The 24,097-nt window shown below is 28.1% G+C and overlaps 2 protein-coding genes across 3 annotated transcripts; one reads left to right on the top strand and one right to left on the bottom strand.

Annotated features, from left to right (window-relative positions):
- Positions 1-1,319: 1,319 nt before the first annotated feature.
- On the top strand, positions 1,320-18,025 carry LOC117176222 (small G protein signaling modulator 3 homolog). The gene is made up of 14 exons (XM_033366360.1): positions 1,320-1,694; positions 5,387-5,568; positions 7,093-7,191; positions 8,267-8,430; positions 10,564-10,774; positions 10,852-10,982; positions 13,207-13,440; positions 13,515-13,609; positions 14,381-14,624; positions 14,716-14,895; positions 16,326-16,436; positions 16,530-16,840; positions 16,940-17,100; positions 17,191-18,025. Exons 1-14 carry the CDS (start codon positions 1,626-1,628, stop codon positions 17,381-17,383), a joined length of 2,385 nt encoding a protein of 794 aa, XP_033222251.1. The 5' UTR covers positions 1,320-1,625; the 3' UTR covers positions 17,384-18,025.
- On the bottom strand, positions 18,001-22,944 carry LOC117176223 (glycerate kinase). Of its 2 annotated transcripts, none has more exons than XM_033366361.1 (3): positions 22,686-22,944; positions 22,076-22,584; positions 18,001-19,422 (listed from the first exon to the last, which is right to left on the bottom strand). In XM_033366361.1, exons 1-3 carry the CDS (start codon positions 22,739-22,741, stop codon positions 18,035-18,037), a joined length of 1,953 nt encoding a protein of 650 aa, XP_033222252.1. In that variant the 5' UTR covers positions 22,742-22,944; the 3' UTR covers positions 18,001-18,034. The 2 variants fall into 2 exon arrangements, with proteins under 2 accessions (XP_033222252.1, XP_033222253.1); XM_033366362.1 differs by having other exon boundaries at positions 22,076-22,581; positions 22,686-22,943.
- Between the last annotated feature and the right edge of the window lie 1,153 nt (positions 22,945-24,097).

Here is a 24,097-nt window from a genome sequence, read left to right as displayed (position 1 = left end):
TTTTAATAAATAAGTATTTACACATTTAAAGAAATTTTGAAATGAGCGAATTTACTGGATAAATTTGGTAATAATATTATAAACTTTCGGGAATTTTAATATACGGGAATTTCGAAATTCGGGATTTTTATAATACGGGAATTTTATTATTGTTGCACGTGTAAAGTTTCCAAAATTATTGTTTGAATTTACAATAACAATAATTGAAAAAAATTTCTTGCAAAATTTTTTTGTGTAAATTAGTGTTATTTGATATGCAAACAATAATTATAGAAACTTCAAACAAGGAAAACATTTTTTTAATAAAAATATTTGATTATTGTAATTTTAATAAAAATAAATAATATTTATACTTTTTTGAGTTGTTTAAATGCGGGAATTTTGTACTCCAGACAGTTTATAATTTATGCAGAAATTTAATTATGCGGTACTTTTCCAATTTGGGAATTTTATAATTATTGTACGTATAAAGTAAAAATATTTTATTTTTTAATAAATAAATAATATGTATAACAGAATTTTGTAATGGTTTAAATTTGGGAATTTTCTAGTTCGAAAAATTTATGTTTCAGCAATTTTCTGCCGCGAATTTTATTATTTTATTATGCGGAAATATTATAAACTGTTTGGAAATGCTATTATTCAAGAATTTTCCCATTTGGGAATTATATTATTATTTGTTTTATGAAACTTTTACTCGGGTGAACCCGATTATACATCATAGCCACGAACTAAGTCAAGTGACTGATGAGATTAGAATGTTATAAGTTAATTCAAATAATTTAATACGATGCTTGAAAACTCCTGAGATGATGTTGTAGGTATACAATTACGAGCGGCCGTATTTTTATTAATATTTTTACTGTTCATTATATTATTTATTATTATTTGAGAATATTATTGTGTATTTTTCAAATAATAAAATCGATATTTTTATTGTAATTATTTTATTATGTAATTTAACAGCTTTTTAAAAACCGAAAAATAACATAATTTTTTTCAAGTTGTTACAAAAACTATGTTTCGTCCCATGCTATTGGTATTACTGCTTAGCCCTCAGCGTGCAGACATCTTGCCAACTGATGTCATAACTTGAAATATCAGGCACTTAAAATCTATACTAAAAATGTAGTAAATTTGGTATAATATAAGAGACTAAAAACTAAATTTGCCGCTTTATTTTTAAATTATTATGGACACAAAACGAGGTGCAGATTTGTTTTTCAAAAAGTCCCAGGCTTTTTTACTACGTGAATATCGCTGTCGGCGAATGGTCATAAAGATATATGCGACACGGCCACTCACACCCACTCAGATTCACTTTTCACACTAAAGTAACGCTCCACGTCTACACTGCGTCATATTCTCTGTTAAATATCCATCTGGAGCATCTACTATAGTATAAAGTATAATTTGTGTTTGTGTACAGTGTACAGTTTTGTCAATTTGATTATGAGTGATAAGTGAATTTGGATACATGTGGGGTGGAAATGCCTTCAATGGTCAATAAAAATCTTTCATACTTGTTTTTGAAGGTTTTTAATAACAATCCAGATGTTGTATAAGAAGAATTACGGATAGCAGTATTGTCCAAAAGATAGGCGGAGCTGCCCCTATATGTGAAAATGGAAATAGCCAAGTCTCTCTTTCAAGTTCGTGATCATGAAGGTTATGTTGGAAAGGAGGAACATAATGTAAGTTTTTATCATTTTTATCTATATTTGTTTACACATTTAAACCTCTATTTAAATTTCTTTAACGTTTCATTTCGACTTTGGAATTTCGTGAATAATATTTGTGTTTGGAATTTATAATTATTTATTGTGGGGAAAAATAAATTGGAGCGAAAGTTTGACAGTTCGATAAGAATATCATAAAAGTATTTTTTCGGAGTGGCTATAGATATATTGTAACGTGAAGACGAAGAACTTACAGTTACTAGAAATTTAACCAACAGAAAAATAAAAATTCTAATTTTCTAACATTTTGTATATAGCCTTTTAAAGCTAGATGTTCCATCTTCTTACGCAGTTTTCTTATTTTCAAGCATTACTTTAGATATATTAAAATTTTTAATGTGATGAATCGAAAAATTTAAAGAAAGTAATACAAGTTTTTTCAATTTAAAATTTATCGGCTTAAAAATTTAAAGCTTTGTCGGTTTATAAGCACAAATTTTAAACCTTGCAAACTTTAAAGTTGTCTTCACATTGTTAACAGTTTACTCTAAGTCTAATGGTTTTCTAATTTTAAAGCCTTTTAATTTATATTTTCCAAAAACTGGACATTTTTATAAAAATATAATATAATTGCAAAGCAGAAAACATCAAAATTAAAAACTTTATTTCGAGGACCTCAAAAAAATACTTTTAGTACTTCAAATTAGAGTTGGTCTAAAAAACTGAAATTTATCAGATGCATGGGTAATAGCACTAAAAAGTTTCTTTGTGGCATTTCGAACAAATTAAAAAATTTTAATTATCGAAAAATGTCTCACAATTGGGCAAGTCGATTGCAAATTTTCAAAATTTAATTTTTCTACATTTTTGATGTTGTAAAGTTTATGGAAGTAAAAAATCTTAAACGGAAAATGTAAGAAAATAAAATTTTCTTTCAAGAATAATATATATGATAGAAATGACGAAAATACAATTTTGTTAATTTTTACCAAAATTTGCAAAAAAATGTTGCAAAATCAGCCATTTTTACACAAGATCCGTAAAAATCCGTTTACACAGGGTCAAAATAAATGCCTGATGTTTCAGGATACGTGAATAATAGACAAAAAATTCTGTTTGAAACTTAAAAATATGTACGTGTTTCCTTAGTTTCTTAAAAATGGTATACAAAATTAATATTATAACTTTAGTTACAAATGAACAAAATTGAATTATTCGTCATTTAAAAAATATTATATTTCTACAAAAAATTTTTCCTTGTTTTTTCCGTCTAAAATTATTTACTTCCATAAAGTTTACTCAAAATAAATTTAAAAAAAGTTTTTTCTTGTATATATACAAGAAAAAAAAATTGAAAGTTTTAAATCGAGTTGTCCAATCGTAAAAAATTTTCAATTAACAAAAATTTTGTTTCATAATGAAAAAATAAATATTTGCAGTATTATTATCAATGAATCTAAAAATATTTAGTTTTTTAACCCATCTTCCTACAAATTCAAAACTAAAAGTATTCAAGCGTGAGTGATTAAAGTTGAAAATGACTTGATAATTTCTTGATTTTTTAACACTGCGTTAATATAAAATTCTTCAAATTATAAAATTTCATCGCAATTATACTTTAAGTTTTATATTTTAAATGTTTTCAATTATTAAGGATTTTAATTTGACATTTTTTAATTCTAAACAATTGCTTTAAATGAGAGAATCTCTGATGTTTTTATCTTAAACTGTCATTTTTATTGTTCTGAATTTGTAATCTGTCATGTATTAAAGGGCTTTCTTTTTTGAACTATACAATTTCGGATCATTTGTATTAAAACCAGATAATTTTGAATTTTGTTAACATGACACTATTCCCATTTTCGACTTTTCTGTTTTAGAATTATTTAGATATAAAACATTTCAATAGAAAGTTATACATTTTGGAACAATTTAAATTTGAAATGATAAAACCTAGAACGTTTTAATTATAAATTCAAAATTTTTTAATAATACAGTTATTTTCAGTCAACATGCATATCATTTTGGTAGTTTGAATATACGATTTTTTCAACTGAATTTATTCATACGATAAATTACTTAACTTCATTGGTTAAACCTCATGGTGTTAAATTTTAAAGCATTTTAATTTGGTTTTCCAAAAATTTTAATTTTTTGCAAAATAAAACTAAACATTTATGTTCTAAATTCGTTTAGAACTTAGAGCGTCTGAATTTCCAAATGAACAACATTCAGAATTGTATAATTACAAAGCAGAAGCAACCCAAAATAAACGCATTATTTCAAGACTTAAAAAAAACACTTTTACTATAAATTAAAAACTAAAATATATAAGCTTGAACACAATGGGTGTTTTTTACCCCACGTGTTCAAGCATGTCCCGCGCAGCCGGTATAAAATATTTTTTCACAAAAAAATGATGCAATGTAGTTTAAGATATGTTTTTTGAAATAGAATCGGCTTTACAGTCATTAATTTAATTCAATATTTTACCTAAAAAGGTAGGGTTATACTCTTGAGATACTACTCTTTAAAAAAAATTACTGCATTATTGATGCTTCCAAATACGTATTTATTTTTCAAAATGAAAACTCGATTTTATTTTAAAATAAAACCATATTTTTCCATGTTCAAATCAATTTATTTTTATTTTAATGCACGAAAATAGTTAATAAAATACAAAAGAAACATAAAAAACATTTTTTCAAAGTTGTAATTACTCTTTCAAACCTACACAATCGCTGCAAAGGCCTGCGCGGTGCTCATGGCACATCGGGCGATTGCACGCGTGGTTGTACGCGTGCATTTTTATACGTGCATGTATTTGATTGTAAGCATGCAAATTAATGAAAAAAATTTTTATTTCACTTTAGATGATAAACTTACGTTGGAAATTGAACGAAAATCACTACTAATATCAATGCCACAAATTTTTGTTGAAAATTACTTATTTTCTCACTGACGGGATAACGGGTAATAAGGACCCCACAGTTTTACAAGGTCTACTTTGAGCGGGTATCCAACATATGCTGACCTTTGCCGCTCTATACTAAGCCACTCTACCTTTAGTTAGTGATGTCAATTACTAGTAAAATTCGACACGTGGTCCATTTTCTGGTATTTAGTCCGGTTAATTCGAGCTCAAAAATTTGTTGGGGTATTTTTTACCCATAGTGCCAGTTAAGGGTTAAACGATGCGTTCATTTGAAATTCTCTAATTTATAAAGTTTCAATGAAATTATTCCTGAAATGTTTTCACTATAAAATTTTAACGAATTATTAATGCTTTAAATTAAAAATTGTTTAGTTATGAACAATTTATACAAAGAAGAGTGTCTCTAATGTGAAACCTTAAACTGCGATTTTGAGTGTTATCAATTTGTTGTCGGCCAAGTATTAAAAGACCTTCTGTTCAAAATTATACAATTTTGAATTATTTTAATTAGAAACAAATAATTTTGAATTTTGTGAACATTATTTTATCCATTTATATTTTTAATTTATTAGCTGTAAAGGATTTTAAATAATTTTGGATAATCTAAATTTGAAACTTCGCGTAAGTTTAGTTTTGGAAAATCAGTCCACGTTAGTATAGGTACAACATCAGCCTTTTTATACATACATTCGTTTTTAGATTAAAGCATTGAGCAACCATCGAAAATTTAATAACTATAGCTTAGGAGTTTCAAAATTTCTTTCTTGTACAGAAAAAAGTGGAAACAGCTGCATCGGATGACGAATATGAACTTGATGGTGCAGGCTTATCTGGAGAAATACTGTCTCCTGCACCAGGAGGTCCTTTTTCCGCCTTAACACCTTCTATGTGGCCCCAGGATATTTTAGCCAAACTAAACCAACCAGATGATCCAAATTCTCAACCCGAATACAGGTACATATTTAAAGTTAAAACATAATTATAGTACTGGGTATATGCATAGAAGGTCTAAAACCTTTCACTTTTATGTGCCTCATAGATAACTAAGCAATTTTAGTAAATAAGAAAGGAACTTTTATTTCCAGATATGTATTATAGTTTGAAGTATACTGTCGAAATGGTTTGATATAGGTTCATACTCTAGATTGAAAGTACTTGAAGTTTTAACATTCGATTGTTAGTAAAGTCAGCTTGTCCTAATCCACATTTACTTCCTGATTTTTATACTTAAACTCCATAGCCATAAAAGATAATTTTATAAAATATAGAATGATATTCAATTTAACTGCACCTGAATTATGTTTATTTAAGAAAATGTGTATTTTGTTTAATAGAAACAAAGTTAAAGGCTTTAAAATTATGTCCCTGGATTGTAACATTTCGACCGTACTGCGTACTTCAACTAATTAATTGTTTAAAAAATGCCAAACAAACAAAAACGGTAGACTCGACCAAAAAAGTTTTTACAGATTTTATTCAATTAAACTTTGGCTGATTTAACGTTTTTCTTTGTTTGGTATTTGTTAACTGGTTTATTTATTAAAGTAAGCAGCACTAATTTGGCTGTTATGGTCATATTTACATAATTAATTTAGAGAAGTAAGCTCGCACATGTTAAAAACTATTAAAAATTAAAATTTAAGACATAAAAGGGAGAAACCAACCTAAACTATTGTACGCGTTTGCTTCTCTGTCGAATAGTACTTCAAACAAATAAATCGTCCGCGTATAAAATTTATGAACATACGTTATAATCATTAAGTTTTTGGCAAAGTTTATAAATACCCTACTATAGCTTTTATTCAGCTTCTTGTGATTGTACCCAATCAACAAATACATATTTACAAACTTATAATAAAAATATTATTTTAATAACAGTCGACCGTTATGAAAAAAATGTTTCAAATAAAATGTATGTAACTTGAAATTGCCGATTCATAACTCTCGATTTATTTATTTAAAGCAAAGCGAAAGGAGGCAAAAACAAACTACCAAGTGTGAGGAAAGATTAGCAAAATTAGGCGAATTAAATATAGGAATAAATTAAACTAAAGAAATTGCAATGAATTATTGTCATTCCTAATTTTTTTAATTTTATTCACTCTTATTCATATTCATCAATAATGTTGGAAGTATATTTAATTCCAAATAATTAGGTTTATAACTATCGAATCAAAATTATATTTATACATTTCCTGTAATTTATTTTTATTATACGATAATTAATTTTATATTTTAAAATTTTATATTCATTTTTACATTTTAAATTATAAATATCTATTTGAAAACATTAGTTTTTGTTTGTCCTATTAAAGAAATGAATTAGCATCCTTAGCTAATGTAGTAAAATTTTCAATACTGTGTCTATAAAAATAATATATATTTCTAATTGAAAAGTGAATGGTTCTAGACATATGCTTCACTATAAACTGATTATAGGAATTTTTCGAACATTAATTTACGTTTAATTGGTCACAGGTTTGACGAATTTGGATTTCGAGTAGATGAAGAAGATGGACCTGAACAAAGCTCTAAAAAATTATTAGGAGTTCCTTTCGTTGAAGATCCTCAGCACAGGTAAACCTATCAACTTTCTAGGTCTAAAAAAACTCTCAAGTCTAATTACAATTAATTTTGATATATATATAAAATATACAGGGCCGCGATGGGATAGAAAATCGGCCGAAAATTACTTAAAATAATACCTGCTTGTCGGATTTCCCCCCAAATCTTACCTAAAGAATCCGGGTGCCGAATCGAAAAATGAATTTTTAAAATTTGCTAACGCTAATCCCTAAATTTATTCCTTTTGATGAAAAAATACTGTCAGAAATATATACAGGATTTCTTCTAAACTATGAAGAGAATGTTAATCTACTATTGATAAATTGAAATTATTCGTGCCGGCTGAAAAAGAAAAATCTAAAATCTCGAAATAAACAGAAAATACACATATTTATTGTTCAAAGATAACTGTAGTGCTAAAAGTTACTAATATTCATTAATAATATAACTAATGTTGTTTTTAATTCAAGTGAATTAAAAAAAAATCAATGGAGCTTATAAGAATTCTAGGTGAAGTTACCCCAATTCCGGACCAATTCACAAAAATTCCAGACAAATAAAAAATAATTCAAGTGAATACAAAAAAAAAATTTAATCCACAAAAAATTCGTTAAATTTAGTTAAATGGGAGTGAACAGAATTCTAATAAAAATCACAAGAATTCAAGGTGAACTTGAAAGTATTCAGTCGATTTCAAGGGAATTCCAAAAAATGAGGGTGAATTACAAGGAATTCAGTAGAATTTAAAGATCACCGAATTGATATTTTCATTTTAAAGAATACATTTTAAAGTGATATAGGAATCGTTCAACTATAAAAAAGGTATATTTTATATGTAGTTTCGAGTCAAAGTATTTTTTAGCCTAAAATTTGAATTAAAAAAAATCGAAAACTAAGAAATTTTTTTTTAAACGTAAAAAAATCTTGCGTAACCTCTAAACAATTTAAAAAAATAAAATTTATGGCAGTATTTTTGTTTACCAAAAGGAAGAAATTCGCCGGGTTTAGGGAAATTTAGCGTTTGTAAAATTGAAAAAGACAAATGTTTATTGTGCACTCTAATTTATATATTTATTTTTATATTTAGATTACAATGGGTCGCCCTTTTAGAATTCAGTCACAATAAAGAAGTATCCGAATTATCGTGGCAACAGGTGGATAGAAGATTACCTCGCACAGATAAATTAAGAGAAATGGTTCACCAAGGAATTCCTCATTCTTTGCGTCCTCAAATTTGGATGCGAATGTCTGGTAATTAGACATCATAATTTTAATTCTTTAATTAAGGTAATTTCCATGACCAATTTGGGCCCCCCGATAATTATCAGACCTCATTTCTATTTTTTTTCCTGAAAATTTGAACTAAGTACATTCATCTTAAATAAAAAATAATTTAATCACACAAAAATTTACGAATTTTCAACAGAATACTTCAATGTTCAACGGAGAAATTTTTTCAGTCATTAACTGAAAAATCTTACTTTGATGAGGATTCAAGTTAAACATATGAATTTTCAACCAAGAAGATTAATTTTTTACTATAAAAGAGGAATTCTCAACAAAATACATACATTTTTAACTACATCCTTGCATTTTCAACTAAGAAGATTTTTTCCATAAAAAAAATGAATGTTTAACAGAGTATATGCATTTCTAACCAAGTAGTTAAATTTTCAACCAAATATTTAAATGTCTAAACCAAAAAAGATATTTTTATACCTAAAACGTAATAATCAAATTTTAACTTGGAAAAATTTATTTTTAATTTACAAAAAACGATTCTTCTACAAAACGGTTGAATTTTAAACGCGAAAATATGAAGTTTCTATAAAAAAGTTAACTTTCAATTGAATAGATCAATTTTAAGTTACAAATTAGTTTTTAATCCAGAAAAATGATTTTTTAACCAAATGCTTGAATTTTCAACCAAGAAGATTAATTTTCTTCAAAAAATAAGAATTTTCCACAAGCTGCATATATTTTTTACAAAACAGTTCAATATCTAAACTAACAAGGACTGTTTTTCACCAAAAATTGAATAATTAAATTTCTCATAGGCAAAAAAATAATTGTCAAATAATGAAACGAATCTTTTACAAAACAGTTAAATTTTTCACCGCATAGGTAAATCTTCTACCAAATGTTGAATTTCTAACACCAAAAGACGAATTTAAAATATAAAACAGTTGAATTTTGAATGAAAAATATGAAATTTCAACGAAAATGTTCATTTTCAATCTAATAACTGAACTTTCAGTTTAAAAAATTCCTTTTTTTTAGAAAGTAGTAGAAATTTCAACTTTTAACCCAAAAATATAAATTTTGGAAAAAATTAATTTTTATTTAAAAAAAAAAACAGATTCTTTTGCAAAAATGTTGAATTATAAACCAAAAAATATTGAGTTTCAAACAAAAAGTCAACTTTCAATTAAATATTTCAATTTTAAGTTACAAATTAGTTTTTAATCCAGAAAAATAATTTTTTAACCAAATGGTTGAGAATTTTAAACCAAGAATATTAATTTTCTTCCAAAAAGTACCAATTTTCCACAACTACAACCATTTTTAACAATTTTGTTAAATTTCTAAACTAACAAGGACCGTTTTTGACAAAAAATTGAATAATTTAATTTTTATTACGAAAAAATAATTATTTAACAATGAAACGAATCTTGTACCAAACAGTTAAATTTTTCACCGCATAGATGAATTTTCTACCAAATGTGGAATTTCCGAGAACAAAAGACGAATTTTATACACAAAACTGTTGAGTTTTGAATGCAAAAATATAAAATGTCATTAAAATTGTTCATTTTCAATTAAATAGTTGAACTTTAAGTTTAAAAAATCTATTTTCTTAGAAAGTACTTCAACTTTTAATTAAGGAGGTGAATTTGCAAACAAAAAATATAAATTTGCAATAAAAACTATTATAGTGGATATTGCAACAAAAAAGATTTTAATTTCAAATAAAACACATTTGCATATAACCAAAAAAGACGAATTTTCAACAAGAAAGTTAAATGCTCAACAAAACAGATTAATTTGCAACCAAATAGTTGAATTTTCAATTAAGAATATTATCTTGTGCCAATTTTCAACCAAATAGTTAAATTTTTTCTCTAAAAAGGATTTCTTTTCAACCAAAAATGAAATAGTTTAATTTGCTTTGAAAAATATGAATCTGAACACTTTAATTGAAAAATATAAACAAAGTAGAATTTATCATCTTATGTTTATGTTCAATTTGAAAAGTTCTCTTAAATCATCGATGGAGTCCCCCACCCCCTTTCACATACATTCGTTAAAGAAAATTCACAATCGCCCCCATTAAAAAATGTTCTGCATACGCCCTTAATCGAGTATTTTATTTATATTTCTTAGGAGCTTTGCAGAAAAAAGTCTCCTCGGAAACGTCCTACAAGGATATAGTAAAAGCATCGAGCAATGATGCTTTAATGACCAGTAAACAAATAGAGAAAGATTTACTTCGCACGATGCCTGCGAACGCGTGTTTTAGTCATTTACACAGCACTGGAATTCCCCGATTACGAAGATTAATGCGAGGCCTTGCCTGGCTTTATCCTGACATTGGGTAAAACTTTTGTATTTTTTTTTTGTATGAAATACTAAAATTAAAAATACTTAAAATTACAAATTTTCTATTTGCAGATATTGTCAAGGAACGGGAACAATAGCAGCTTCGTTATTATTATTGTTGGAAGAAGAAGACGCATTTTGGATGATGGCGACTATTGTGGAAGATTTATTACCCGCTTCATATTATTCTTCAACTTTATTAGGTAATATAGAGGTTTCTTTCTTTTTATTCAACTACTCTTTAAATATCTTTGCCCGGGATGCTTATTTTCTTTTCCCTTTTTGTTTAAATACAGGGCTCGAATCATGCGACTTTTTCGACTAAAAAAAATTGTTATTCACTTTTTTCCGTTTTTGTCAGAAGTTTGATATATTTGGTTTCAGTTTTAATTGCAATGAAACTTATAAGTTGAAATTCAAAACTAGAAAAAATGTACCATTTTAATTGAGCACATTAAAAATGTAATAATTTCTTAATAAAGCCATATACTTAGAAAAGTTTTTATTGATCGCATGTAAAATTTAACAATTTCGTGAATTTGTATTCAAAGTTTGCATTTTTTAAATTGCAAGCCTTAACATTTGGACTTTTTTTAAAGTCGAAAACGTTAAAAATAAATTAATTGCAAAATCAATTACACACTTTACACTCATTCTCATTTTCTCCTCTTTGTAAAGAATTTATATTTTTTCCTTGTTTTCAGAAAACTTTCTTTTTCCCTCTTTTTCTGTTTTTTTGTTTTCTCACTTTAATTCGAGCTGATTTCATAAAAACCAATAAGAAAATCCGACTATTTTTGGATGTACGTTTATTCTTTTTGGTTGAAAATTAGACTATTTAGTGGAAAATTAAACAATTTGGTTAAAAAGTCATCTTTTTAGTGAAAAATTCTACTGTGTTAACATTCATCTTTTTGCATAGAAAGTTTATCTTTTCTTATTGAAAATTCAACTGCCTTTCAAAAAATCTGTCTGCATGAAAATTATATATTTTTTTAAGTCCAACTATTTGATTCAAAATTCGTCCTTCTTTGTAAAAAATAATATTTTTATTGAAAATTCAACTATTAAGGTTGATAAAGTCAACTGTCTTTTAAAAAAATCTTCTTTTTAGCTTGAAAATTTAACTATTTGATTTAAGTTCAATCTTTTTTATTCCAAAATTCGACCATTTGAAGCCTTTATGAATAGAAAATCCATACTTTTGGATTGAAAATTCCTCTCTTATAATAGAAAGATCATCATTTTTGGTTCAAAATTAACTTTTTCGTTGAAATTTTAACTGTCTCCTAAAAAAATCCTCGTTTTGCACGAGAGTTCAACAATTTAGTTAAAAATTATTCTATTTTTTATTGAAAATGTAACTATTTAGTTGTAAATGCAACTGTTGGGGTAAATTTAAAAAAAAAATTTAACTGTTTGATTAAAATTTCATTTTTCTTGTTTGAAAACGATCTACTTGTTGAAATGATGAAGTTCGTCGTTTTGTCTTGAAAATTCAACTATTTGATTAAAAAATACACAAATTGGTTAAATATTCAATTATTATATTCAAAAGTAATATTTTTGGTAGAAAATTCAACCGTTTTATTGAACATTCAGCCTTTTGGATCAACAAATTTTCCTTATAGATTTGTTTTCTTTCATAGTGGAAGCGCCATCTTTTTTGTTTTAAAATTAATTTTTTTTTGGTTGAAAGTTCAACTAGCTTCCGAAAAATTAAAAAAAATTGTTTTGATTCAACTATTTTGTTGAAAACTCACCTTTCTTTGTTGAAAATAATCTTTTTTATTGAAAATTCTAGAATTCATGTTGATAAAAAGACTGTATTTTAATAAATTAGCCTTTTTGGCTTGAAAATCCAACTATTGGGTTGAAATTCAATCTTTCTTGTTAGAAAATTCGACCATTTACGAGAATTCATCTTTTTAGACTGAAATATCACCTTATTTCGCTTATTTTGGGCTGTGAATTCTGAATTACCTAAAATTGTATGATTTCATACTGAAATTATATAGTTTCAAATTTAAAGCCTCAATTTTTAAATAATTTAATGTTCAAAAAGTTCAAAATGACTGTTCCTAAAGTTCAAAGTAATGTAAATTATCCACGAGATTTATAATCCTTCAAACTGAAGGACTATTGTTAAAAAACTGTTTTAACTTTTAAAGCTTATTTCCATTTTGCAAAGCATATTTGAAAGTCAACTTGAATTATTCAATCGATATTCCTAAACAAATAAAGTTATTATTTCAATCATTCAGTGCCTTATACTGCTTTTTTCATTATCTTAAAAAATTTGTTGTGACTTTTTTCGAAATTCCATGCGACTTTCTTTGTAATTTTATGCGAATAATGCGACTTTGTTTAGGCCTGCTAGTCAATCTGAGCCCTGTAAATATAAAAATAAATTATTTATTTATCCAGGAATACAGGCCGATCAAAGAGTGCTTCGAACGCTTGTATCGAACTACTTACCAGATATTGACCATGTTTTGGCCCAACACGACATAGAACTAAGTCTCATATCATTGAACTGGTTCCTAACTTTATTCGCATCCGTCGTTCACATGAAGATACTTTTGAGAATCTGGGATCTCTTTCTTTTCGACGGGTCGATTGTTCTCTTTCAAGTAACACTTGGAATGATAAAAATCAGAGGTAAAATATTGTAAAATTTAAAATTAGACTTTTTTTATTCAGAAAATGTCTTGAATAAAAATTGTTCTTTTTAGAGGCTGACCTCAAACAAGTGGAAAATTCCGCACAGATTTTTAACGCTCTGTCTGACATTCCTGGAGATATTGACGATGTGGACCAATTGTTTAAAGTAAGTTTGACGAAATAATAATAAATAATAAAGTTTATAAATTAATATTTGCCAAATTCCCTAAATTCCTTAAATTTTCTGAAATCTTTGAATCTCTGCATTCTTTGCATTATTTTGAAGTCCTTGGAATTCAGGAGATTCCACGATTTCAGGGAATTGCGGGAATTCAAGAAATTGAGATTATTGAGATAAATTGGAAGGATTCTAAAATTTTGCGACTAATTTAGAGAATTTAGACGAATTCAAGGCATTTAAAGAAATGATATGAATTCCGATATATCAGAGAGTTCGGTGGAATTTAAAAGATTGTAAGGAAGTTTCAATAATCCGAAAGGATTTGAATGAGTTTAAAAGCATTCTAAGCAATTCAAAAGTATGATCAAGAATAAATATATTTTGAAGAGAATTAAAAATACTGCAGTGAACGAAACATTAAAAGTTACTAATTTAATACTGGTACGTAATTCTAATTAAACTATTCCACTGTATAGTAACTTTAAATTGAAATTCGAAAAAATTCACATTAAGAATTTTTGAAGTAGCTTTCCAATTTTCCAATCCTCTTTCCATATAATTCTGTTATAAAATTTTTAAAAATGTGCATAAAAATAAAAGCATGTCCTTCAAATTATTATTATTATTATTTTTTAAGGTGATTAAACTGTACAATTTGTTATTATGTTAATAATTAAATTGTTTAAATAATAGAAAGTTTCCATTTAAATTTCAAATTAAAGTTAATGAAAATATATTTTTTATTCTTAATTCCAGGTTTCGATGGAAGTAAGTGGATCTCTCACCGACGTTTTAGTCGAAACACACAGGAGACGCCACTTAGCTTATTTAATGGTTGACCAAGGTGGTTTAGTTGGAAATCCAGACGCTGCTCCAAATTTACCAAAGCAGCAACTCAATAGGCGCCAAATGAAGAGAAACAAATCCGTTCTTCAGACAATTTTGTTTGGAAATGACGATGCGGAAGACGATTCCAAATGCAAAAATATTCGTCAGACTGGTAAGGTTTTTTTAAAATTTAATTCTAATCAGTATAGAATTCGCCATAATTTATTGTAAGCAATCGAAGAGTTTAAAACGGCTCATTGCAGAAATTTTGGTGGACCTCCGAGAGTCAATTTTGCAAGTAGCGAGACATTTTATGAATCTGGATCCCAAATTAAGCAGCATCACTTTGGTTGCTGACTATAGTATGGAAAGCCATGCCAAAGACCATGACAACTATGTAAACGTATCGCGAATTCGGAAGAGAAGAGCGAAAGCTTTGTTAGGTAAGAATTTGTCTCTCCGAAACGAAATATATTACACTATATCTTCAAGTAGGAATTAAAGTGCGATTAATTTATTTGTAAAAAATTAATTACAATAATTGAGGCGTTGTCCATTTGACTTTAGAGAATAGTTAAAATATTTTAAAAAATGTCAAACTATTTTACCAAGATTTCAAATGTTTCAAAATAATTCAAAGATTTAAGATTATTTCAAAGATTTCAAAGATATGAGAAACATTTCAAAGATTTAATAAAGATTTCGCGAAGGTTAAAAAAATTTCAAAATATTTTACAAATATTTCAAAGGTTTTGAAAACATGACGAAGATTTCAAAGATTCCATAAAGTGTATAAAAGACTTAATGATTTCACAAATATTACAAAGATTTCACAAAGATATTTAAAATATATCACAAAGATCTTGCAGATTTCAGAAAGATTTCACACGTTTTAAAAATATTTCTCAAAGATTTGACAAATTTCAGGAGATTTCAAATATATCAGAAATATTTCAAAGATTTCACAACGGTTTTGTTAAGATTTTGCAAAGATTTCAAGAAAACCTCAAAATATTGAAATCTTAAAGATTTCACAAAGATTTCGGAAAAATTTCAGAAGATTGCAAACGTGTAAAAAATATTTCTCAAGAGTTTTAAAGATTTCAGAAGATTGCAAATATATGAGAAATATTTCAGAGATGTCACAACGATTTCGTTAAGTTTTTTGGAAATATTTTTAAGAACATTTCCAAATATTTCAGATATTTTGCAAAGATTTGAAATATTTCAAAGACTTGTCTTTATAAATAATTCAAAAATTAAAAATATTTCATCATCTTTACAAAAATTTCAAAAGATTTCAATAAGATTTTACAAAGATTTCACAACGTTTTAAATATATCAGAAATATCTAAAAGCTTTCAAAAGAATTTTCAATGATATCAAAAATATTTCAAAGATTTAACAAAAATGTTCAAGATTTTTCAAAGATTTTAATGGTTCAAAGGTTTTGAAGATTTCGAAATATTTCGAAATTTTCGCAAAGGTTTCAAAACTGTCAAAAGTTTTTGTACAAATTTTAAAGGTTCCACAAGATTTCAAAAATTTCAAAATTTTCGTAAAAGTTTCAAACATTTGAAAAGATTTAAAAGGTTTTAAAGATTTCAGGAGATTTCAAATATATCAGAAATATTTCAAAGATTTCACAACGATTTCGTTAAGATTTTTCAAAGATTTCAAGAAAATTAAAAAATATTTTAAAGATATTGCAAAGATTTGAAATATTTCAAAATATTTCAAAGATCAGATATTTTGCAAAGATTTCAAAAACTTTTCACAAAGACTTTAAAGATTTCGCAAAGCCATGATTATAAACACACCAGATTATAAAAGTGATCAACACCTCGATTATAATTAAACTATTTTTTTGCAGATTTTGAAAGACACGACGATGATGAGTTAGGTTTTCGAAAAAACGACATAATAACAATAATCAGTCAAAAAGACGAGCACTGCTGGGTTGGAGAACTTAACGGTCTCCGTGGTAAGAATCCTACAATCGAGATTGAAAATTCTTCTGATAAAAATAACATATATAATCTCATAAATATTTTACCTAAATATCATCCCTTCTCAGGCTGGTTTCCGGCAAAATTCGTCGAATTACTGGACGAACGAAGTAAACAATACACTTGCGCAGGAGACGATACAGTTAGCGAAGCTGTTACCGATTTAGTTAGAGGATCTTTGTGTCCCGCTGTAAAATCAGTTTTAGAACATGGAATGAGAAGGCCATCCTTTTTGGGAGGTCCTTGCCATCCCTGGCTTTTTATTGAAGAAGCTTCAACTAGAGAAGTCGAAAAGGATTTCAATTCAGTCTACAGTCGGCTTGTTCTCTGTAAAACTTACAGATTAGACGAAGACGGCAAAGTTCTCACACCCGAAGAGGTATTATTATGTCCTCCTGATTGAAAGCTCTCTTAATAAAACACATCCATTTTTTTAACTTTCCAATAGTCTCTCAAGTTCACCCTTTCTGTTTTTCAGTTGCTCTACCGTTGCGTGCAATCAATTAATTTAAGTCATGACAATGCACATGCACAAATGGATGTAAAATTGCGTTCCCTTATCTGCCTTGGACTCAACGAGCAAGTTTTGCATCTCTGGCTCGAAGTTTTGTGCTCCTGCGTCGATGTTGTGCAAAAATGGTAAGCAGATTTTGAAAATGATTAATTAATTAATTAACCAGTTTATTGTCTTGTCCGAAATTCTGATTGGAAACTGTTGTTTTTTTTTAGGTACCAGCCATGGAGTTTTGTGAATAGTCCGGGCTGGGTTCAAGTCAAATGCGAATTGAGGATACTTAGTCAATTCGCCTTCAATTTAAATCCCGACTGGGAACTGCCCCCCAAAAAGGAACAATCTCAACCTTTAAAAGACGGCGTTCGCGACATGCTCGTAAAACACCATCTTTTTAGTTGGGATCTTTAAAGAGGAACAATTTCAGAAAAATTTTCATACCTTAAAACTTTTAATACGTAGTCAAGTTTTCCTCGAAGCCGAATTTTCTACGCGAGGTTACTTAAAATTTGGAACGTCTCTCCTACTCGTAAAGATCTACTATCATTTTTGAGAGTATTACAGATTTTTCGTTAGTAAGTTTTCCCTGCAAATCTGCAAGCTGAAATCTCATCCTTATTTAAGTTATCACTAATCATGTCAACTGGCCTTTGCTAGAGAGAATTTAAAAATGTTTTTAATTTATTTATTATACATAAGTCACTTTCTAATTTTAGGTTTTCCGGTTTAAATGAAACAGAGAAAGTTGAGAATGCACCAAAACGTAATTTTACGAATCTGTCCTTTTTCAGGAAAATGATTTTTTATGAAAGAGGGGATTAAACTTTAATCATCCAAGTCCGTCCTTTCATTATTTATATTATGCATTTAAAGTTTTTAAACAGAGAATATTTATAGAGAAATGGATACCATTTTTAACCTTCTATGTTTCGGTTAATTTAATTTTCTTTTTTAATCAGTGCAATATTTGAAAGTGTACAAAATACTATTTAAGAATTGAAGTAATCGAATATTGTATATTCGGAATAAATAAACAAGGAAAAGTTAAAAACACTTTGGCATCTACAAAACTGTTTCTTTATCACCGTAAAATTTTATCTTTTTACAGCAAGGCAATTCGAAATTGGCATCGACAATTTTTATATTCAACAACTCCAATTGCTTATCCAGAGTGATCTCTTCATTGGTTTTTCTTTCGCTTCCAACTAAATTGCTGTGCAAATCGTGTTCGTCAAACGGATCCGCACATTTTTTATCTCGCTCAAATTTATTTGGACATCTACACTGGCGTTTCCTGATTAAAATAAGATGAAGATCCATTACATTCGTTCCTGTAAGTCCAGTTTTGACTAAATCCTCTCCTTTTTTGAAGCGAGAATAAAAATTGTAGCTGTTGTTTTCCTTTAGAACAACTTCAGGTATTAACTTCTCAATTTCGTTCGATATCTGATCCAAATTTTCAGGAACCTCTGTTGTATTGGAATTTTCAGGGAGGATTTTTTTTTTATTTTGCAACTTTCTCACTTTTTCTCTCAGATGATAAATAATCGGAGCGATTGCCGGATATCCAAATGCACCTGCAGCATCCGTAGGACCATCCTGACCATCAGTGCCTCCGCTTAAAAGAATAACCTCGTATTTTGACAAATCCGGATGGGATTTAATCTTCGCTAGCCAATCCATAGAAAAATATAAAGCGAGCTCTTGGTTTCTTCCGCCTTTTCCGGAACCTGTGACTTTAACAGTTGGTTCTCCTCCTCCGATTAAAAGAATTCCTCGAGTTGAAGTTTCTTCAATGATGTCAAAAATCTCATCAACTTTTTTAGAATCGAGAGGAAGGAAAGGATCTTTTTCCATTTTCTCAAAAAAATCTTTTCTCTCGATGCACTTTTCTAAAGCAAGACAGACATAAAAACTTGCTCGGACATAAGCAAGACTCACGTTATGAACTTCACCTTTTATGTCGTTTCGTAAAATTACGGGAGTAAATTCTTTTTTTAGACTCTCCAGTTTTGCTGCTTCCATGGCGAGAGTATTATTCGCGATGATGATGTTGGTTACGTGTTTGAATTGTTTTCGTTTGTCAAGAAGGTCTTTGTTTTCCCTGGGTTCCCGTGAAGTTATCAGGGTTTTTAAATCACTTTCGAGAGTTTTCTGGAAGTTGTATTTTGTTAGAATTGAGGAGACTTCTTCGGGGGATTTTGAACTATATACGGTTGGACCACTGGCTATTAAATTGACGGGATCTCCTATTATATCAGATATTATCAGGCTTATTACTGAAGCAGGATAAGCCACTTTTGCTAAACCTCCACCTTTTACCATAGATAGTTTTTTGCGAACTGTGTTTAATTCAGTTATATCGGCTCCTGCATTTTGGAGATTTTTGCAGAATGATTGCTTGATATCTGAACTGATGAGAGGTCGCGGCATATAGAGAAGAGCTGAACCTGTAAGGAATTGAATATAGATTAAATTGAAATTGTGATTTTCTAATGTTTATCTGAGATTCTCATTTTAGTCTTTCTGATCAGTACTATCAGAGAATTCAGTTTTACCATGAGCCTTTTTTAATAATACATTCAGGGCTCAGATCGTACGAGTTTGTCGTCTTTTATTGAATTGTTGAAAAAAATGCGATTAACCGACTTCTTTCCGTTTTTCTCGGCAGTTCATTATACTTAAATTCAATTTTAATCACAATGAAACTTTTAAAATTGAAATTTAAAACTTGGAAAAACTGTACCATTTTAATTGAGGACATTTAAAATTTAATATTTTCTCATTAAAGCTTTATAGTTTAAAAATTTGTAATTAATAGTGTTTCAAATTTCTTATTCAGTGAATCCGTATTCAAATTTTTAATTTGTTCAAATTGTAAGTCATAACAGTTGGGCATTTTGAAGTCGAAAAGGTTTTAAATCGATTAGTTTCATCTTAAATTACACTCTTTCCCCTCTTTCCCATTTCCTCCTGTTTTTTTTTAATTCCTCTTCTTTCCCTGTTTTCAAGAAACTTTCTACTTCCCTTTCACCTTTTTCTAATATTTTAGCTTCAATTTCAACTGAATTAATAGAATACAATAAAAAAGTTCAACCATCTTTTGTTGAAACTTCATTCTTTTTGGTTAAAATTGGACTACTTTGTTGAAAATTAATTTTTTTAAGGCTAAAAATTCGTGTTTGGCATGGAAACTCAACTATTTGGTTAAAAGTTAAACTATTTCGTTAAAATATTGTATTTTTTATTTTAAGTCCAATTATTCGGCTGCAAACGCAACAGTTTCATTAAAAAATAATTTTTAAAATAAAAAACTAATTTTCAATATAAGAAAATGAATTTTTAACAAAAAGTATTAATTTTCCACCACAAAAACTAGTTTTTAACAAAATACAGAACGTTTCAATCAAATAGCTGAATTTTTAACTGAATAAGGTTAATATTAAACCAAATCTGAAAAACTTAAATTTTCATTAAAAAAATAATTTACAATAACATTTTTTAAATAAAATAAGTGAATTATTATGCAGAGAAATTGACTTTGATCTAAAATAATGAATCAACCGACAAAATGAATGTTTAACCCACTAGTTGAATTTTCAACCTAAAAGATGAATTTTCTACAAAAAAAAAGACAATTTGTAACAAAATAGATGAATTTTCAACAAAATATTTAAATTTTTAAACAAGAAGATTAGAATCTATCAAAAAAGATAAATTTTCGACAGAGTATGAAATATAGTTAAATTTCTAGCTAAAAAAAATTATTTTCAATCAAAAATATATTTTCCAAATAGAGAAATGAATTTTAAACCAGGAAGATTAATTTTTAGCAAAAAACAGAAATTTTTTAAACAAACAACTGAATTTTTAACTAAAGAAAATAAATGTTAGACCAAACATGGAATATATATATATATATTTTGGTTATATATATTGGTTTTCAACTAAAATAATAAATGATAGACCAAAAAATTAATTTTGAACCAAGTCGTTCCACTTTTAACTAAATAGTTGAACCTTAAGCAAAAAAAGTTTTTCTGTTGCTATTCACGAATAGCGAAAATATATCAGGAGAAAGATCCCGGGACCAAAGTAAAATTGACAGGATGATTCGAGCAAGAACTGATTTTAATAGCCTATGAATTCCAGATTTTTCCGTTTTTCTTTCTAAGCAGCATTCATCCTAAAAAATATGGAAAACTCCTTAATGTAAACTTTTGAAGTGAAATTTGTCACATTAAAAATTACAAGAACAAGTTATAAATAGAAGTTCAAATTTGTAATATAACTGTCAAAAATTAACACTCAGTGGTAAGTTTCGATTGTCGAAACTATTATTTACATGTAACTAATGCAATAAAAAAGTAAAAAACCTGTATTTTTCATTTACGATAAAAATGCCATTCTTACTACTATTTAACAATAAAATTACTTTTGCTCAGGTCAAATATAAATTGAAATAAGGGAGATCATCCTACATTAGATAATCATTAATTTAATTATTAGCTAGGACAATATACGCATTAATAAATTAAAATTAGAATTGATTATTTTATGTATATTTCTGCTTTCAATTAACAATTACCTACTGTAGGGGGGAGTTATCTACTCGTCTCAGTTTCAACATGCACATAAATGTTACATTTTTCTTGTCGTTGAAATTTAAGAATGAAATTTTGATATGAAAATAAAATAATTTAATAAATTTATGTGACAAATGTGTCCAGAAAATTGGATAATTTAATCTTTTAGAAAATTCGAATGAAATTCAAAAAGAATTTAATTCTACTTTAATAAAAAATTAATCCAGAAATAACTTAGATGTATTTTTGATGGTTTTTAAATGTTAAAAGTACGCTGTCAGATAATTCTACACGCGGTGAGACATATTTTGTTAATGAGAAAAATAATCTACTACTTTTCAAGAGTTGTAGGTAAATGAAGAAATGGTGTTATTCATATTGAATTTATGAGGATGTATCGCTATGAAAAATAACTTCTGTAAATCATATACGTTTTCAAACCATATAAGATTTTCTGTTAATAATTCTTAATCTTAGAATGAATAAAATATTATAAAAATTTTAATTTTAATAGTACCTCCTCCTGAAATGAGGACAATCAAAGTGTCATTTTCTTTAAGTCCTTCGACTAAATCCAAAATATCATGTGTAGTTTCCAAACTATCATCATCTGGTTGATTGTTTTCCGCACCTTCTCGATACTCTATGACACCTTTTAATTTTGGAAAATGTTCTAAATTCGCACTTTTCCAGATACTGTCCTTCGAACCTTTTGGAATACTAACGATTCCTTTTTTCAAGCGATCTCCGAGAATTTCCTCTAGAACAATCGCCATTCCCATAACAGCTTTTCCAAAACCGACCACATAAACATTTTCTTTTAAACTGAATTTGTCATTTCCAACATGAAATGTATCTTCTATGACCTTGACCTTATTTTTTATCACGGAATGTGGCAAAACTGCTTTAATTCCAGCCTCAAAAATATCCTTCAAGTTGGATTTTGTTTCCCATAAAGTGGACGCCATTCTTTTTGAATCAATACGGAAAATTGGGTACCTAAATTGAAGTGAAGATGTGCAACTACTAACAAAAATAAATTATTACTTCTACGCATTTAAAATGACGAACGTATAATCATGAGGTAAGAGGTGTAATACACTTATCTATGATAACAAAAGACTTGCCTGCAACTGGAAATATTTAACAGCCTGTGTACTCTTTGGATTATTGTACACCCCATTATTCATTTTTGAATTTTGCAAGTTGGGTGATATTATAGGAATTAATTTTAAACTTTTTTATACATTTTTTTTGTGACAAGACTACATTCAGGTTATGTTATGTACAGCAGCCGATAAGATAAACATTCGATGAATTGAAATCGCGACAAAAAAAAACTTTAAATATGAGAAAGTTTAAATTAATATTCTTCATAACAGGCGAAAATTTATTCCAATTTTGTTGGAGACATAATATTAAACAGTTTTTAAACAAATTAAAAACGATTTTCACAATTTAAAGTTGTGCACCTCTAAACCACGTGACAAAAACGAGGGACTTTTAAATTTCTTACCACTTGGTGCCGAAAACTGGAACTAGAAAGAGTAGGTATAATTTTAAACATGTATATTAATTTTTGCATAAAAGTGTTTTTACGATTGTTTTGTGCAGTATAAAACAATGATTGATTACTAAAAACAAAGAATCATAAAAAACAAATAGTGTTAGATAGAATTTCCATCTTATACAGTGAAAAAACGAATTTTTGTGAAATAGGTTTTAAAAAGAAATACTATTATTTCATTATTTCATGTGTTTCATTGTATTGCAAGCTTAAATAAACTTTCATTAATGTATGCAGCGATAAATTTTATCCATATTATGCCAAGATATTTCATTTATATATTATATATATATTTCATTTATAAATCAATAAAAATTTACTTTGAGTTCATTTTTTCTTCAAAATAAGCCCATTTAAGTTTATAATCTTTTGAAAATCACAGTGAAGAGAACAATAATTTTTTTTTTTTTTCAATCAAAATTATTTCTGTCAAAAAGTGTGGTTTTTCACTGTATAAGATGTAAATTCAATTAAAAACCCTTTGTTTCCAATAAAGGCTTATTTTTAGTATCCAATAAATTTGATCAACATTTGATCAACATTATTTCTGTGACCCGTCACAGGGGGTGCTTTCTCGTCCCCACGAGACGTCGAAAAGGGGTTGGGCTTTCACCAAAATTATTTATGTTAATATTCACAGGGGTGCCTCCCTGCCCCCACGAGACGTTGGAAAGGGGTAGAGGTTTGACCAATATTATTTGTGTGGACAGTCCCAGGGATGCCTTCCCGTCCCAACGTGACATTGAAAAGAAGTAGGGGTTTGACCAAAATTCTTTCTGTGAACAGTCACGTGAGAATCTTTCCGCCCCCACGAGACTTTGGAAAGGGATAGGGGTTCAACTAAAATTATTTCTGTTAACAGTCAAAGGGGTGCCTTTTCGCACCTGCATGAGTCATTGGAATGGGGTTGAGGTTGGACCAACATTATTTCTGTGAACAGTCACAAGGGGCCTTGCCGTCTCTCACGAGAGG

The sequence above is a fragment of the Belonocnema kinseyi genome, chromosome 7 (assembly GCF_010883055.1).
Source record: "Belonocnema kinseyi isolate 2016_QV_RU_SX_M_011 chromosome 7, B_treatae_v1, whole genome shotgun sequence".
NCBI lineage: Eukaryota > Metazoa > Arthropoda > Insecta > Hymenoptera > Cynipidae > Belonocnema > Belonocnema kinseyi.
Note: the sequence above shows the minus strand (reverse complement) of the source record. Positions and strands in the feature narration are given on the sequence as shown.

What these genes read in the sequence shown, in the direction of transcription:
- LOC117176222 (XM_033366360.1), top strand. Translation starts at nt 1,626, where the DNA reads ATGGAAATAGCCAAGTCTCTCTTTCAAGTTCGTGATCATGAAGGTTAT. An exon ending in AATTTGGATGCGAATGTCTG is followed by an intron (nt 8,431 to 10,563) that starts GTAATTAGACAT and finishes TATATTTCTTAG; the next exon opens with GAGCTTTGCAGAAAAAAGTC. An exon ending in AGAACTTAACGGTCTCCGTG is followed by an intron (nt 16,437 to 16,529) that starts GTAAGAATCCTA and finishes ATCCCTTCTCAG; the next exon opens with GCTGGTTTCCGGCAAAATTC.
- LOC117176223 (XM_033366361.1), bottom strand. Translation starts at nt 22,741, where the DNA reads ATGGGGTGTACAATAATCCAAAGAGTACACAGGCTGTTAAATATTTCC. An exon ending in TTAAATATTTCCAGTTGCAG is followed by an intron (nt 22,585 to 22,685) that starts GCAAGTCTTTTG and finishes TATTTTTGTTAG; the next exon opens with TAGTTGCACATCTTCACTTC. An exon ending in TGTCCTCATTTCAGGAGGAG is followed by an intron (nt 19,423 to 22,075) that starts GTACTATTAAAA and finishes AATTCCTTACAG; the next exon opens with GTTCAGCTCTTCTCTATATG.